Source organism: Solanum tuberosum, unplaced genomic scaffold, assembly GCF_000226075.1.
Source record: "Solanum tuberosum cultivar DM 1-3 516 R44 unplaced genomic scaffold, SolTub_3.0 scf00056, whole genome shotgun sequence".
Taxonomy (NCBI): Eukaryota; Viridiplantae; Streptophyta; class Magnoliopsida; order Solanales; family Solanaceae; genus Solanum; species Solanum tuberosum.
The window spans coordinates 1,770,826-1,787,788 of NW_006238986.1; the positions used below are offsets into that span (position 1 = coordinate 1,770,826).

General features: G+C 37.7%; 1 protein-coding gene across 1 annotated transcript; it reads right to left on the reverse strand.

The window, feature by feature from the left end:
* Positions 1-429: 429 nt before the first annotated feature.
* On the reverse strand, positions 430-16,613 carry LOC102580597 (zinc finger CCCH domain-containing protein 37-like). The gene is made up of 12 exons (XM_006344866.1): positions 16,233-16,613; positions 14,461-14,708; positions 4,504-4,557; positions 4,351-4,428; positions 4,205-4,267; positions 3,888-4,097; positions 3,109-3,146; positions 2,900-2,946; positions 2,366-2,481; positions 2,230-2,283; positions 1,339-1,476; positions 430-782 (listed from the first exon to the last, which is right to left on the reverse strand). Exons 1-12 carry the CDS (start codon positions 16,513-16,515, stop codon positions 627-629), a joined length of 1,485 nt encoding a protein of 494 aa, XP_006344928.1. The 5' UTR covers positions 16,516-16,613; the 3' UTR covers positions 430-626.
* Between the last annotated feature and the right edge of the window lie 350 nt (positions 16,614-16,963).

A 16,963-nucleotide genomic window follows, 5' to 3' on the forward strand; every position in this document is an offset into this window, starting at 1 on the left:
ATATGTTGCATCTCTCATGATTTTTAAAATTGGGCCAACTAAAATGACATCTATTTTTTATAGCGTCAACAAATATGGAAGGGAAGGAGTACTCTCTATAGCCTATAGGTCAATGGTGTTCCCTCTCTCATGCAAATGGTTGAGGGGGTTGCATTTTACTTTTTTCCCTTCTAGATATAGGCCTTTTTTTTTTTGGGTGCGCACTGGATAACCCACCCAACCCAACCCCCCCAATGCAAAATTTCGCAAACCACACGGGGGAGGTAACCCACGCTAGACAAGCCCGGTGCTATGAGCTCAACTTAGAAAGCAAACCCCTTGATTTCGCTAGCAAGGAGTTTCAAACTTGAGACCTCCAACATGAAAGTCCCAAATTCAAACCACCCCAAAGGATCTTCTAGAGGTTTTGTGCACGATTAAAAGCATATATCATTGCAAAAAAAATATGTTCCATCACGTTTTGGTGTGGACGAGAAACTGTGTTCCAACTCTAAAAGAATGTCCAAAGCTCATCTAGAAAAAATATGATTTACAAGTTTGCTACAAAGAGGTAGCAGAATATGGTAATTGAAAAAGATGCGACTACGAAAATGGCCTTTCAATTATAAGTTATAACCTTACTGCTGTTATTCATTCACATCAACATTATCGCCTCCCTCAACAGACAACGATGCCCCTTGGGCCATACCCAAGACCTCTCCAGGTGGTGGATGATCAAACTTGCATGACGCCCCATACTTGCACATACTGGTCTTCATGTAGTATGGACAGTGTACAGCACCCTGCCAGTATCATTGCAACAAAATTTTACGAAAATATCATGGAATTAAAGGGACTTCCATTTCTAACAGACCAAGTGAAAGAAGACAAGGTTGAGATACAATTGAAAGAAGTTATATGCTCGAGCAACTAAAGATGAGAACTGGGAGGGGGATTTTAAAAAAGGGCATTGCAATTTGGTAGTTTACGTATCTGTATAGTACTAAGGTATTCTGTGAGGGGTTTTCGGTGATCAGAAGATATTCAAACACATAACTAATGGCTGCAATACACAACTACTACTTGCAACCAATGCACTGGTAGGAATTGAGGAAGTCGGTATTTTTTAGTGGTAGTCATACATCTGCCATAATTGAATATAAACAGATGTATCTACTTTACAGTATTATTGTGTTATTTGCAGGAGCAAATGAATATCTAACCAACAGAGTTTAGAGGTTGTCAAACACCACCCTAAGAAGAATAAAATTATCAGAATATTTTTATAATGCTACAAAATACTTCTTCCACCAGAAAATGAGCATGTCATGTCTAAATTCTAGCAAAGATAAAGCGTACCTCCCTCCTTGGTAAACCAGCAAGGGTAAGCTTAACATTTGGCTGCTGTACATCTGACACTGCAGATGCTGAACGATCAAGAGGGTGATGAAACTTGCATTTTTCACCATACTTGCATTCCCCGGTTTTCATATAGAACTGATGTAAAACATGACAGAACAAGCAAGATGAACAAAAGAAAGATAGTGAATGACTAGATCCAATCATATTAAGAATAGCTGAAGAGTAATTCATGATTGATCTAGATAATAGCATAGCAACAAGAACGAGAATCCATTCATCACTACAGGTAGCTCCTATACTATCAAATATGTGTGTGTATACTTAAGAATGGATGCGAGTCAACTTAACGACGGCATACTGAGAGCCCAATAACATGCACTTCTTTAAGAAGTAAACTGAATAAATTTAGAAGTCAACAAGAGGTAAGAACTACAAAGAGTGCTACATTTTTTAGACTCCAGAGGATCTGATATAGGTATTGCAAAGCAATAATATGTTCATGTTTTGGAAGGTTTGCCATATCCTTGTTAGGATTGATACGGTGTACTTTTGTTCTTTTGGCAAAGGTAGGTAATACAACAGTCAAGATAGTCAGAGGTTCAAGGAAACAGAGCAATCATTTCCACAGAAGTGCAAACACCCAATAAAAGGGCTGCTAAAGATGCTCCTTGGGTCCTAGAGTGTATGCCTCGAAACCTCGAGATATACAACTCTAAAATTAAGTGGCACCTTTTGATTGGGGGACAATATGATAGTGCCTTCAACGACTGATAAACAACAAAATCACGGTTCATAGTGCAGGACCCAAAATAATGCCACATGCATCCAGCTTGAGAGTAGTAATTCACATATCTTTCAAGTATATCTTAGAAAAAAGTAGGTACGCACATCGCATTCAATTTGTCCAGGTCGTTGTGGATAGACAGGTGGAAGCAACCCAAGCTGCAGTATCAAAAATAAACAATACTTTCAGGAACACGTTCAAAGCGTTTTAGAGAAAACACAAACTGAGAATTGATTATACCATTGTATGAGTCAGTCTTGGATCAAAATTTTGCAAGAGAGAGGCAGCTGGATTAACCATTCCAATGTTCCAATGTGTTGCAGGAGAGGCTACAAGGGTAGGGCCAATACCAGCTGCTGGAGATTGAAAATGTAAAAAGTGAAAGAGAATCAGTAGTTGACACTAGGCATTGTATTTTGTATGCTCAGTATTTGTCTATTTGAGTAATACAATAAGCTTATAGATGAACTTTCATTTATAGGTCTTCTGCAGCAATCCTTTTATCCATTTATTTCGACAAATTTCAAGTTGCATTGTCAAAGTGGCTTCATAAATTATTTTATGAGAACATAATACATTTTCTAATCCCAAAATTCACATGAGAAAGAAGTATGCTAATTATGAGATTAAACTCAACAGATAATATGTTTCAGACACAATCATATATCAGAACAAACCTACAAAACTCAACAAACAGAAGACCAATACAAAGATTAAGAGTGACGAGGAAAAGTTTTTAAGTGATGGTCCACCAGAGCTTATGAATATCCTTACCATTTCTTTCAGGATGGCTGTAACGGCAAGTGCCTCCATACTTGCAGCTGTTTGATATTTGTTAAAACAAAAAAGACATGTTATAAACCAATGAACAGTCCAACTTTTTCAGTACTCAAAACTGTTAGCAGAAGAACAAAAAGTAAAACAAACTGTTAGCAGAAGAACAAAAAGTAAAACCCATCATGTTCACCACAAAAAAGACTAACCTGCCAGTTTTTAGGTAGAAAGGACAATCAACTTCACCCTGTAAAAGATAAAAAACAGAAGAATGAACTACTTCCTGTGGGTCCGTGGAACTCACTGCTTACATCTTATTAGGCTTAACAAAAAAAGGCAGCCTCAAGTATCTAAAGTTGTGGTTAATCTTACTTTATCAGCCAGTGAAAAAAAAAGTCATTGTACTTGTGGATGAAAATCAAACATGCTTCTGCTTTCTCTTCCTATGGGTTAAAACCTCTATTTGCTAATTTTCTCTCAAAAAAACTTTCAATTTGCTAATTTCTCCACATAGGAAGTGCATTAGGATTACACTAGGTTTGTTATTGTTGTATTCCAGAAGTACCAGGTCTACAAAAAGGTAACACATCACTAATACCAGAAGAAGACAATCAGATTCAATGAAGCTTAGCATATCTACAATGGCAGTGGCACTCATAATGCAGGTAATGAAAAGACATGAGATGCTTTAAGATCCTTAGGCCAGCAGAGCGAAAAAATGTCTTAAGAACAAGTTGCCCTTCATCACAATAAATCCTCACAGACAAATTATGGTACCGGGATCGAAATACCATGATATCCTAATTCTTTTTTAAATTAGGTTAATAATTATCAAATAAAGTAGACCAAAACAGCAGTCTATTGACAGCTATCCTATCACAGAACAAAAGGAAGGGATAATAGAAAAAGACAAACCAAAAAAGCAAACAAAGCACAAAAGAAGCATATAATACTCTACCAAAGGTAAATGACAAAATCTATGAAATACCGGTCTAATGGGAAGGCCCTTGGAGTTGTGCAATAAAGCTGGAACAGAAAGCGGCTTGACTAGATTCACATCCTCAGTCATCTCATAATTAGCTGATCCAAGCTTCCCCACAGAGCCATTTTCTTGCGTTGGAGATGGAAATTGTATATCTCTTGGATGGTGAAATTTGCAGGTAGCACCAAATTTACACGTTCCCGTATTCATGTAGAACTGCCATAGTATGATTTGAGTAACTATGAATCAGAAACACATTATGTGCATACTTGAGCAAGCTTAAGTAACAAGTAGTGCTCCAATTAGCAAAAACATTTGCATACCGTGCATTGCTGTTCAGAAGGTCTCTCAGGCAAGTCAGAAACACCAGGATTTTGTACAGAACCCTGAAACTCAAGCCAAATTAACAATTGAAATAAATGAAACTGTCTTCAGAGGAAGTAAATAATAATTGAGCCTGTGAACCTACCAAATGAGCTGTGTTATCTTTGGGATGGTTAAATCTGCATCTATTACCGAACTTGCATTTTTGAGTCTTCACAAAATACTGGAAACAAGTCAACATAAAATTAGGATATTAACAGCACACATAGTCACAAACTCATCAAAAAGTTTTTCTTACTGGACAATCAGGCTCTCCGGGTCTTTCAGGAAGAGATTCAGTTGTAACTGGAACCTGCATAAATGGAAGTAGAAGATAATAACTAGAAACATACGATGTGATCACAAATTTCATGATAAAGAAATGGATCTTGGGCCAACTCAACCCCAAAAGTTAGCTCATGAGAGAAGGGTTGTACAAGACTATAAGGAGACCAAATAGCCCTTGTCCCACCAATATGGGACTTCAACACCCCCGTACGTCCAGGATTGGACATTTGGAGGGTGGGCAACGTAAGACCCACCAACATCGAAAAGAATGAATTGGGATGCGTCTGACTCTGATATCATGATAAAGAAATGGATGTTGAACCTAACTCAACCCCAAAAACTAGTTCATGAGGGGGGGATTGACCAAGACCATATAAGGAGACCAAATAGACTTTGTCCCACCGATGTGGGACTCCAATATGTGAGAAATAGAGAAAAATATTATTGAGTTGTGTATTCTACATTATCTCATTGAGCCCTTACAGACACTACATTACAATCATATCCCAAGTAGGACAATATATCGAACTCTATTCTTATTCCTATTCTAACTCTCCTCAAGCTGGTGCATACAAGTTATATGTATTGAGCTTGTTACGGATGTTGACTAATCAAGGACCAGTGATGAGCTTGTCACAGATGTTAACTAATACGAGGACTAGTGATCAAGGGACTTAACAATAAACTTTTCTGTTCTAATCAATGGGCTTCCTGCAGGTTTTTTCAGCTCACAAAGAGGGCTCAGGCAAGGTGACCCACTATCACCTTTCCTGTTCTTAATCACTATGGAGGGTCTGAACAGTATGATTAAGACAGCTAACACAAGAGGATGGTTGAAAGGTTTTGATGCGTCGAGAGATGGTGCTGAAAGTTTGGATGTGACACACCTTCAATATGCCGATGATACACTCATCTTCTGTGGAGCAGAGGAAGAACAACTGAAATATTTAAGGGTGATACTGGTCCTATTTGAAGGGGTATCTGGCCTGCACATTAATTGGCGGAAAAGCTTTATGTATCCCATTAATGAGGTCAATAATATGAATTATATAGCCTCAATTCTTGGGGGTGCAGTTGGCACTTTGCCAACAACCTACTTGGGCATGCCTTTGGGAGCAAAATCCAAGTCTTTTGAAATCTGGAATGGCGTGATAGAGAAGTGCGAGAAAAAATTGGCTAGATGGAAAACTCAATACTTATCAATGGGAGGGAGGTTGACCCTCATCAACTCGGTACTTAATGCTCTACCAACATACATGATGTCATTATTTCCTATTCCAGCAGGGGTCATCAAAAAATTGGATAGGATAAGAAGGAATTTTTTGTGGCAAGGTAACAGCGAGAAGAAAAGATTTCACCTGGTGAAATGGGAATCTGTGGTAACTGGGAAAAAGAATGGCGGATTGGGAATAAAAAATCTGATATTCCAAAGTGAAGCACTCAGAATGAAATGGTTGTGGAGGTACTCGTTTGAAGATCAGTTAATGTGGAAAAGAGTGGTAGGTGCCAAATATGAGGCGGAAGATAGTTGGATGACCAAGGATGTGACTTCACCTTATGGGGTCAGTTTATGGAGATCCATAAGAGAATTATGGGAGGAAGTCAAACTCAACTCCAAGGTGAAAGTGGGGAATGGGAACAAGACCAAATTCTGGAAAGATGAATGGCATGAGTCAGGTAATCTGGAACTCCTCTTTCCAGACATATATAACCTAGTTCTCTCACAACAAAGGACCATTGCAGAGATTTGGACAACACAGGGCTGGAATTTCCAGTTCAGAAGACATCTCAATGACTGGGAAGTGATGAGAGTGGCAGAATTTCTCAACATTGTTGGAAACTTCAATGGACTCCAGGCTGAAGAGGATGCATTATGGTGGAAAGGAAGCAGCAAAGGTATATTTAAAGTAGGTGCAGCTTACAGGTTGATGGAGCAACCAAGTCAACAGATTCCTATCTGGCCATGGAGACAAATTTGGAAAGGCAGAATTCCTTATAAAGTCTCATGTTTTATATGGCTGCTAGCTAAGGAAGCAGCTTTGACACAGGATAATGTTATGAAAAGGGGGATAACCTTATGTTCTAGGTGTTTTCTTTGTGGAGAAACATCAGAAACTGTTAACCATCTTTTTCTACACTGCAAATTTACTCAACAATTATGGAGGGTATTCTTGAGTCTCAAAGGCATATCCTGGGCTATGCCTAGGAGAATTACTGAAGCCCTAAAAAGTTGGGAGGAGGCAGGAGTGCTAGCTAAAGACAGAACGAGATGGAGAATTATCCCTGCTTCAATCTGGTGGGCAACCTAGCAACAACAACAACAACCCAGTAAAATCCCACTAGGTGGGGTCTGGGGAGGGTAGAGTGTACGCAGACCTTGCCACTACCTCGTGCGAGGTAGAGAGGCTGTTTCCGGAAGACCCTCAGCTCAGGTAATGGTGGGCAACCTAGAAAGAGAGAAATTCTAGGTGTTTTGAGAGCGTAGAGAATAGTATGCAGAAAGTTAAACTCAACTGCATTTTGTTGTTATGTTTTTGGTGCAATCAATTATACTCAAATGAAACTGTCTCTATAATTGATGTTCTAGATTCAATTTAGATTTAGAATAGTGGAGTTTTTGGAGTTCATCTGTATATAAGGTTTAGTACTGCCCATGTACTATTGTGTTATAATACAAAGTTACCAAGTTTCAAAAAAAAAAAATTAGTTGGGCAAATGTGGTTGAGGGTACATGCGGTTCCCATTTCTTTTTAACTCTTTTTGTTTGGTCGGTGACCTCCACCAGATGCTGAGTTCTTGCCTAGTGGAGTTAGTGTCACAACTTACTAATATGGGATGCGAGAACTTTGCAATTGAGGAAAAGTCATTTCCTAATACCAGGATATATGGGTTTTGTTTCTTACAGAGCACCAGTCGAGCATTCTTTACCTGCACATATTTGAAGTTTAGTGGGAAAAAATATAGGAAGATCAATGTTACCTTTATCAAAAAAAATATAGGAAGATTATTTTTCCTGATTCTAATTTCAAAAAAGAAAAGTACAGGAGGATTATGCAGAATCTTAGAATACCTGAGAAATTGTATCGATTAGGATATTTGTACTGAGCTTTGATCATCATACAGGTAACAAGATGATGATTGAGGAGACAAAACGTAGTATCCATGATGCTTTGTGTGTGGCTAGAAATCTTATTCGCAACAACTCCATTGTGTATGGTGGCGGTTCAGCTGAGATCTCTTGCTCAATTGCTGTGGAAGCAGCAGCTGATAAACACCCAGGAGTTGAGCAGGCGAGCTTTTATTTTAATTGTTCTTGTTTCTACTTTTTTTTTTGGGAAAAGGGTCAAAAATACCCCTCAACTCAACTGCATTTTGTTGTTATGTTTTTGGTGCAATCAATTATACTCAAATGAAACTGTCTCTATAATTGATGTTCTAGATTCAATTTAGATTTAGAATAGTGGAGTTTTTGGAGTTCATTTGTATATAAGGTTTAGTACTGCCCATGTACTATTGTGTTATAATACAAAGTTACCAAGTTTCAAAAAAAAAAAAATATTTGCAAGCTAATTGCTCGACTTCACAAATTTTGTAACAGTATCTCCTGAGAGCATCTTTTTTTTCCCCGAACAAAGTGAAGAGTTAATCTCAATGTGCTTAATCCTCTCAAGAAATACCAGATTTGACGTGATATGAAGGGTCACTAGGTTACCACAGACAAGTTCCATTCAACTAATTTCTCCAAATTTTAGTTCTCGAAGCAACCGTTTAATCAAAACTAGCTCACAAGTTGTTACAACATTGCTCAATATGTTGCTTCTGCACTAGATCAAGCAACTACACTATGTTTCTTACTCTTTCGGGACACCAAATTAACTCCTACAGAAACACAATATCTAAATGTAGAATGTCTATCAGACGGTGATCCTACTAATTAGCATTTGAATATCCAACAATCTGCTTATGGCCTCGATCCTCAAAGAATAGTCCTTTACCTGGAGCCGACTTTATGTATTGCAAAATGCAAACTGCATCCCAATGGCTATCACGGGGAGAATCCAGAAACTAACTTACAACACTCACAAGAAAAGAAATGTCGGATCTAGTCACTATGACATAATTCAACTTACCAACCAACCATCTGTGTGTTCTAGTGTGTGCAGTAGATAAATTACTCAATTTATACTTGGTATGCCCTTAAGTAGTAGACACAAGGATGTGGAAAAATGGGACAATATTGTGGAGAAAACTGAGAAGAGGTTAGTTTAGTGGAAAGCTCAATGTTTATCATTAGGGGGGAAGGGTCACTCTAATAAACTTGGTTCTAGATTCTTTACCTACCTATGAGATATCTTTGTTCCCTATATATGTCAGTGTGGTGAAGCTGCTAAATAGGCTAAGAAGGGATTTTCTGTGGAAGGCAACAAGAAAGGGGAGGATACAATCTAGTGAAGTGGGAAGTGGCACAATTGAGCGAACTTTTAGGGTGGGCTTGGTATCAGAAATCTGAGGATTCAAAACAATAGCCTTCTGATAAAGTGGTTATGTAGATTCAGTGAAGAAGAATCAACCATGTGGAAGGAGGTCATCACTCACAAGGCTTGGTCAAATTAGCTTATGGTGCTCCAATGAGGTTAATGGTACTTATGGAGTGGGGCAGGGGCGGACCCACCCTTAACTATCGTCGGAAAATTACATTGTATTCAAATTTTGGTTTAATAAATAAATAAATAAATATATATATATATATAGCATTGACACCTCTTAACACAAGTTAAAGGTTTAGTTTAGTGGTTAAGGCGTAGCGAAAAATCCTTGAGGTCGTCTGTCCTAGTCCCACAAGCCCCCATAATTATATTTTTTTAATACAACCATTGACACCCCTTAATGGCAATCATGTGTCCACTACTGAGTGGGGGTGTGGATATCAACCAGATCTCTATGGCCAAAACTGCAGGACAACTCCAGAATTAGGGTAGGCAAGGCAACAGAACAATGTTTCGAAAAAACTACTGGATTGGGCAAGCAACATTACAGGAAGTCTTCCCTAATCTAATGGTTTTGAGTAGCAACTCTGAAGTCACTATAAATGTGTTGGTCCCCTCAAGGGTGGAACTTTAATTTCAGAAGACACCTGGATGATTGGAAGTCAGAAGGGTGGCTAGTCTGCTAAATGTGGTGGAGGCTTTTCCTGGCACAGTTTCTAAACTTGACTCTCTGAGATGGAGGCACAAAGAGGATGGTCTCCTCTCTATGAATAGGACACACAAGGAGGACAGTATGGTGCAAGAAGAGGTATCAAGGGTCTAGAAGAATGTATAACATGCTTCACATGGCTAGGGTTAGGAAGGCCGGCCTTACTCATGGAAGTCCTATAGAAAAGGGAATGACACTTATGACCGGATGTTTTTCTATTCCTGCACTGCAATTCCACAAGCCAGCACTAGAATATGACCTTTAGACTCAGGAAGACTGAGTGAACAATGCATGGACACACAGTTGATTTGATGAGTTGCTTAATCAGGAGGGAGGGAGTAAGACCCAAAAAAATGGAGGATATTACCCCCATGCATCTGGTGGACAGATGGTATGGAAGGAGAGGAATATGTCGTGAAGACAAAATTAAGTTCATTGATGATGTGAAATGGAACTGTTTAGGGTCTTTATTTTTTTGGTATAAAGAAAACTGTATAGAGGAAATAGATGATCTGGTAGACTTCTGAGGTGCTTTGTAACTCTAAAGTCTGACTTAACTTTCTTGTAACAAACTTTATGGAGGTGGCCAGCATTAAGCATTCCTTAATGTTGAGGAATACAACAGTACTAATTGTCAAAAAGAAGGCTTATTAAACTATAATTCAAGAAAGAGGTCAGATGGTTCTTCTTCGTTTTTTCTCAACAAATTATTAGAGTATAGTTAGGGAGGATGTTTGAAGGGCAGTAGTTTGGTTATACCAAAAAAGCATTTCCATTGAGAGCTTTAATACAAATCCCATTGCTCCTATTCCTAAGAAGGAAGGAGTTGTGGAGGCGAAAGATTTAAGGCCATTTAGATAACTGTATAGTCCTTTGTGATGGATGAGCTGATGCGGTCTATTCAAGAGGAAGTTCCATGGTGTATGTTTTTTTGCGGACGACATAGTATTGATTGTTGAGACACGGAACAAGTTAAGGATAGGTTGGGGGTTTAGAGACAAACTCTAGAGTCCAATGGGTTCAACTTGAGCAGGAGCAAGACGGAATATTTGGAGTGCAAATTCAGTATTGCAATGGATGAAGCAGACGTGGAAGCGAGGCTTGCTACACTGACTATTCCCAAGAGAGAGAATTTTAAATATCTTGGATCCATCATCCAGGGTAGTAGGGACATCGATGATAATGGCACACATCATATTGGGGCGGCATGGACGAAATGGAAGCTTGCCTCTAGAGTCTTATGTGATTAGAAGGTACCACTTAAACTTAAAGGTAAGTTCTACAAAGCAGTGGTTCGACCGTCCTTGATGTATGGGGTAGAGTGTTGGTCAGTCAAGAAATCTCATGTTCACGAGATGCATGTTGCAGAGATGAGGATGTTGAGATAGATGTGTGGACATAATAGGAGTGACAAGATTAGGAATGAGGTTATTCAGGAGAAGGTGGGAGTGGCCTCTGTGGCAAACAAGATGAAGGAAGCGAGACTGAGATGGTTCGAGCATGTGCAAAGGAGGTGCATCAATGCCTCAGTGAGCTGCGAGAGGTTGGTTGTAAGGGGTACGCAGAGGGGAATGGGTTGGCCAAAAAAGTATTGGGAGAGGTGATTAGACAGGTCATGGTGCAGCTTCATATTACCGAGAACATGACTTTAGATAAAAAGGAGTGGAGGTTGCATATTAGGGTAGAAGGGTAGTAGGGGTAAAGTGTTGTCTTGTCTTGCGAAGGTTTAGTGTCTAGTGTAGGACTAGGCGTACCCTTGTAGTTCTTGCCATATGTTGTTTATTGTATTTCGATTATCACAATATTTTGTTGTTGTTATTGTCTCTCTCATGTAAACTGTATACTGCTTTTCTTACTATATGTTATGCTTGCTCCACTGTTTTTTTCTTCTTTTATTTGGGATTGATACACTAGCGCCGAGGGTCTTTCGGAAACAGCCTCTCTACCTCAATAAGGTAGTGGTAAGGTCTGTGTACACTCTACCCTCCCCAGACCCCACTTTGTGGGACATCACTGGGTTGTTGTTTTTTTTTTGGTTGGTTGATTGGTTGTTGTAGTTAATTGGATAGTATTTACAAATAATTGCAAAGCTAATTTATTGATGAATCAAGTGGTTGTATTAAAAAGCATCAAGAAGCTGCAAGAAGTAACAAAGAGAAACAGGTGATAATTCCAGAACAACAAAAAACAGATGGGGTCTGTGAGTTAAAACCTAAAGCAAAAACACAAGGTTGTAAAGCCACAGAGAGGGAGCTAATGAAATCTAGAAGGGAAATTACATCATTACAGGGGAAAGGTTGCTCCAACAGTCCAACTAAAAAGAATCATCAAACTTTTAGATTTCAAGAAGCAGTTAGGAGTTTGAAGTCCCATCTAAACACCTGCTCTTTCTTTCCATCCATATACACCAAAATGCTTGCGAAGCTGGTACCAGATAATCAGAACGCCTTAGTAAAAGGCAGGCAAATTATTAATGCTGCTATGGTTGCTAATAAATGTCTGGAATATCTAAACAAGAGGAAGATGAAGGTGTGGCTTGCAAGCTAAATTAGGAAAAGGCATTTGACCATGTTATTTGGTCATATTTGCTGTATCTCATTAAGCAAATGAATTTTGATGATGGATTAAGTGGATAAAATATTGTATTTCCACAGTTCTTCTCAGTTTTGATTAATGGATGTCCTCAGGATACTTCAAATCTCATGAGGGATTAAGGTAAGGGATCCCTTGTCTCCTTATCTGTTGTTGTTGATTATGGAAATTCCAAGCAGAATGCTTCAAAAAGCAGAAAAAATGGGATGGATTAGAGGGCTGAATGTAGAAGAAGTGAGGAAGAAGAACTAACAGGCTTACACATCTTCACACTTATGCAGATGATACTCCGATTCTGTATGAAGCAGAGAAAGATCAACTTTTACATCACAGAGGAGTTTTATTAGCTTGTGAAGTGGTATCTGGATTAAAAGTGAACCTGGCTAAGAGTACAGTGTTCAGCATTAATGCAGAACATTGCAGTGATGATCTGGCAGGCATTATGAGTTGTGAGGTAGAGCAGCTTCCTACTACTTATTTAGCCCAGCCATTAGGAGCTAAAATAATGATAAGAAGATGTGGTTCCATGGGTGACAGAAGTTTTGGATAGGTGCAGCAGTAAATTGGTTCCATGGGAAAAACATTACTTGTCATTGGGGGGTAATGCTGACAGTAGGAAGTTGCATTTAGTTAAATGGCAAGAGGTGATGAAAGGAAAAAAGGTAGGGGGTCTAGGAGTAAGGAATTTAAGGTTGCATAGCAAAAGCCTACTATATAAATGGTTGTGGAGTTAAAAGGATGGAAGCAACAAGTCATAAGAGCACCTCATAGATGTCAAATGCGGTAGGAAAGATTATTGGACTCTCTGTGCAGTCCAATCCTCTTCTAAGAGAGGAGTTTGGAGCACTATTAGTAGCCTATGGAGAGAATATAGTCAGTTTGTAAAGCTGAAGCTGGGAAATGGTAATAATAGCCAATTCGGTCTAATGTATGGCTAGAAAATTGGAAGGCTCAAATTAAAAAAATTTAGGTATATGTAGATGTTCCACTGATAAGTATGGGAAGATAGCAGGTTTTTACTCAAGTACTGGTTGGATTGATCATTAGGAGGGGCCTCAATGACGGGGAAGTAGATGAATTTTCACACTGGACAATGTCAGTCTGGAGGGAAATAGGAGCTTTATAATCATAACACTTTACCTTATAAAAGTCTTGATAACATTTCTTTGTGGTCAAAAGTCTTGATAACTTTATTAATAACACTTAACCATAGAAAAAATACATCAGTTTTCATAAAAGCTATTGCTTAATTGACATGAAAACTTACGCCAACATTTCTACATGTTAAGACAATTCCACAGAAACTTCACATCCGAAAGAATAAGAACAAACAAGCATCCTAACCCTCACATTCAAGCAATAGTTTATCTGATAAGTAGAACTCATGTTGTAATGCTTGAAGCCTTGAACAGACAGAAAAATAAGGTAGAGACCATCAAGGCAAATACACAAGAAGTATGTCTACCAATTAAAATTATCTCAACCCAACGTTAGCATACCAGCAATACTTTTTCCTCATTACTTGAAGATCTCCCATAGAAGGAAAGAGGTTTCTTAGATTGCTTGTAAATGGGAAAAGAAACACAAATAACTTAGTTGAAAAATGGATAACTAGAAAACTAAAGTAAAATAAAGAGTAAACAGGCCAACGTAACAATTGAAATTTGAAAGTATCAAAACAGCAAAAGCTCTATGTTGAAAGGGAACAAATAGTATCCTAAGGAGTTCCAAACCCTTTCAAATTCAACCCGCATTCTACAGAAATGAGATCCTATGAATACCATTGATTCATAAAGTAAGCAACTAAAATAAAAACTATAAGTAAATTACTATAATTTATATTATTATTATTATTGTGTTGGTGTTATTATTATCATTATATTATGCAAAATAGTGTTGAATAGCTAAAATAGAGAAAGGAAAAAGAAAGAGAAAAAGAGCAGGGAGGAGAGTAAGTATAAAGAAACTATTCCAGCTCCAGCTACAACTATTTAAGAAGAAGCCTTATGCGGTAAGAGCTATTAGGACTAAATATAGATATACATGGGAAAGCATAATAATACATAGTGAGATAAGAATGACTTATTTGATAATCTACTGTGTTTTATTCTATTAAGAATAAATAGCAATAAATGATCACCTCTTTCCAATTCGGGATTCCACCCTCCGGAACCCAAATAGGATGGTCAAACTTGCAGCTATCTCCAAATTTACAGGTTCGTGTTTGCATATAATGGGCACAGTCCTTCTCTCCAGGCCTCTGGGGATATATAGATAAATTGCTTGCACTCTCGAATCTAGGGCGCTTGGCTAAAGGATTGGCTGAAAACCAAGCTTCAGCTTGCCCAATTGTATTATGTGCACCCAAAAGTGCCTGATGATACAGTGCTATGGTACATAATATATACATAAACACAAAAACACCGAATATAGCTGTTATTATACATACAAGTATAAAAATTTATATTTACGTAAGATAGTATTAAAAATATGTGCGGCAACAAGAAAAAAAAATACCTAGTGCAACTTACGATAATGTATTTATGCACTAATTATGCATGCGAAAAGGGATATCTAGACATGAAAAAAGAAGTAGAAACTATAGGTGTTTGCAAAAGCTTATATACCAGTAAGATTCATCCAGAACTTTGGCATTACATCAAATATGTCTAACATATAAAGAGCACCATAACATTTTTGGACTTCTACCAAAATTATATATCTTAAAGCTATATCAGAGGAGCAACTCAAAGGCACTGTACTGGAGGCAGGGGGCAGAACTAGGGGGGGTTGGAGGGGGTTCATCCGAAGTCCGAACCCCTTTCGCCGGAAAATTACACTTTATATATAAGGACAGGTTCCAAATTTACGTATATATATCCTTTAATGAACCCCCTCAACACAGTTTAGAAGCTTGGCTCGATGGTTAAGGGGGTTCATTTCTTGTTTGAGATTGCTGGTTTGAACCACAGTAACACCTGTTTTTTCCCCTTTTTGAGCTTCAGGCTATTAAGCCCATTATTCCCTCATTTTCCATTGGTAAAAGTAAGGCCCAAGTATACATAATTGCTTAGTTTTACATTGTGCACCAATCTATATTTATGTTAATATCATAATTTTTGGATTATTTTTATAATTAATGTAGCATACTTAAACAAAATACTATCACTTTTATTCGTATATTCTCTAACTTTTCCCAAAAGTTAAAAATTACATTTAGATTCTTCATATTTTGTTTCTCTTTCTCTCTTATTCGTAATTCATAAATTATATTTGTCTTTTTATTGTTTAAGAATCTTGGCGATTTTCAAAGATCACATGTAATTAAAGGGGCACTAATTCAAATCAAAAATAAAAATAAAAAGCTCAAAGTAGAATATTATAAAACGAAACCACAAAAAACAAAATAATAATTAAGAATGGTCCGATGGAGCATGGCCAAAGTAGAAAGAAATGTAAAATACGAGAGACAAGACGAGCTAAATTGTAGCAAGTTAAGATTAATCTCTTCAATTACGCCCTATTTATCTTCGTGAAATTCCTGTATTTAAGTGTTATTTATTCATATTTTGAATCCCCTAGCTGAAATTGAAATTCCTGCCTCGTTCCAAGCTCACAGCCAACGTAAGTCAATTGCAAGATCGTTTTAAGTTAATTGCTTAGTGGAACTCGTTCCAAGCTCACAGCCAACGTAAACAACAAACCTATGATTTTCCTACTATCACAATAAATAATGATACCCCTACCTCAAAATCAACTCCTCCTAAAATGAAAATTAAGCCTTCCAACAGGGGACACAGAGAATTTTCAAAGTCGAAACCCTAAGGCTAATGCTAGTCAGTTCATCAACAAGTACAAGCACAATAAACTAAATGAATAGAAGTAAACAGAGAGGGGAAGAATGTCTCTTACCGTCAGAGGATGCGCGCTTCAAGCTAGAAAAATAAGAGTCAGCAACAGTAGCAGGTTGAGTAACATCAACACCAGGAGGTCCATAACTAGGAAAACCTGGAATCCTACTCGCAGTAGGAGTGTAAGTATCAGTCTGATAACTGGAATAGCCGGTAGAACCAAAATAAGTTGAAGAACTCAGCAATGTCTTCTCCGTAGAAAGATAATCTTCCATGGATCTTGTATTGCCGGCTACTATTCCGGCGGTGCCACTAGGGTTATAGCCGTAAAGCTGATTTGCCATCTCTCAGTACAGATTCCACTGGACTCAGCCGACTGCAAATTTGCACACGAAGAAGGGAAAGTTTTTCATTGTTTAGTTTGTTTCTAAGAAAATTTAACTCAGATAAGGCCCTAAACTTTTTTAAACTGTTCATTCAAGCCCTTGGTTAAAAAGCTTCTAATAAGGTGGTCATTTTAGTAGCATAGATTACATAATAATAATAATAATAATAATAACAATCTAAAATAAATGGCAAAGTGATTTCTATACTAAAAATCTAAAATAAATGGTAAGTGATATATATACTCAAATATGTGAAATGAATTTTAATTAGATAAATAAATTAAAATGACATTTGTTGATATGCTACTGCATATTTAGTAAGATCATTATAAATTATTAATGCATGCATTTCATTATTGTGGAAATATTCTCTCTAGCATACCTAAAATTTGGAACAAAAATATAA

What these genes read in the sequence shown, in the direction of transcription:
- LOC102580597 (XM_006344866.1), bottom strand. Translation starts at nt 16,515, where the DNA reads ATGGCAAATCAGCTTTACGGCTATAACCCTAGTGGCACCGCCGGAATA. An exon ending in GAATCCCGAATTGGAAAGAG is followed by an intron (nt 4,558 to 14,460) that starts GTGATCATTTAT and finishes CCATTTATGCAG; the next exon opens with GTTCCAGTTACAACTGAATC. An exon ending in CAAGACTGACTCATACAATG is followed by an intron (nt 2,284 to 2,365) that starts GTATAATCAATT and finishes TTGATACTGCAG; the next exon opens with CTTGGGTTGCTTCCACCTGT.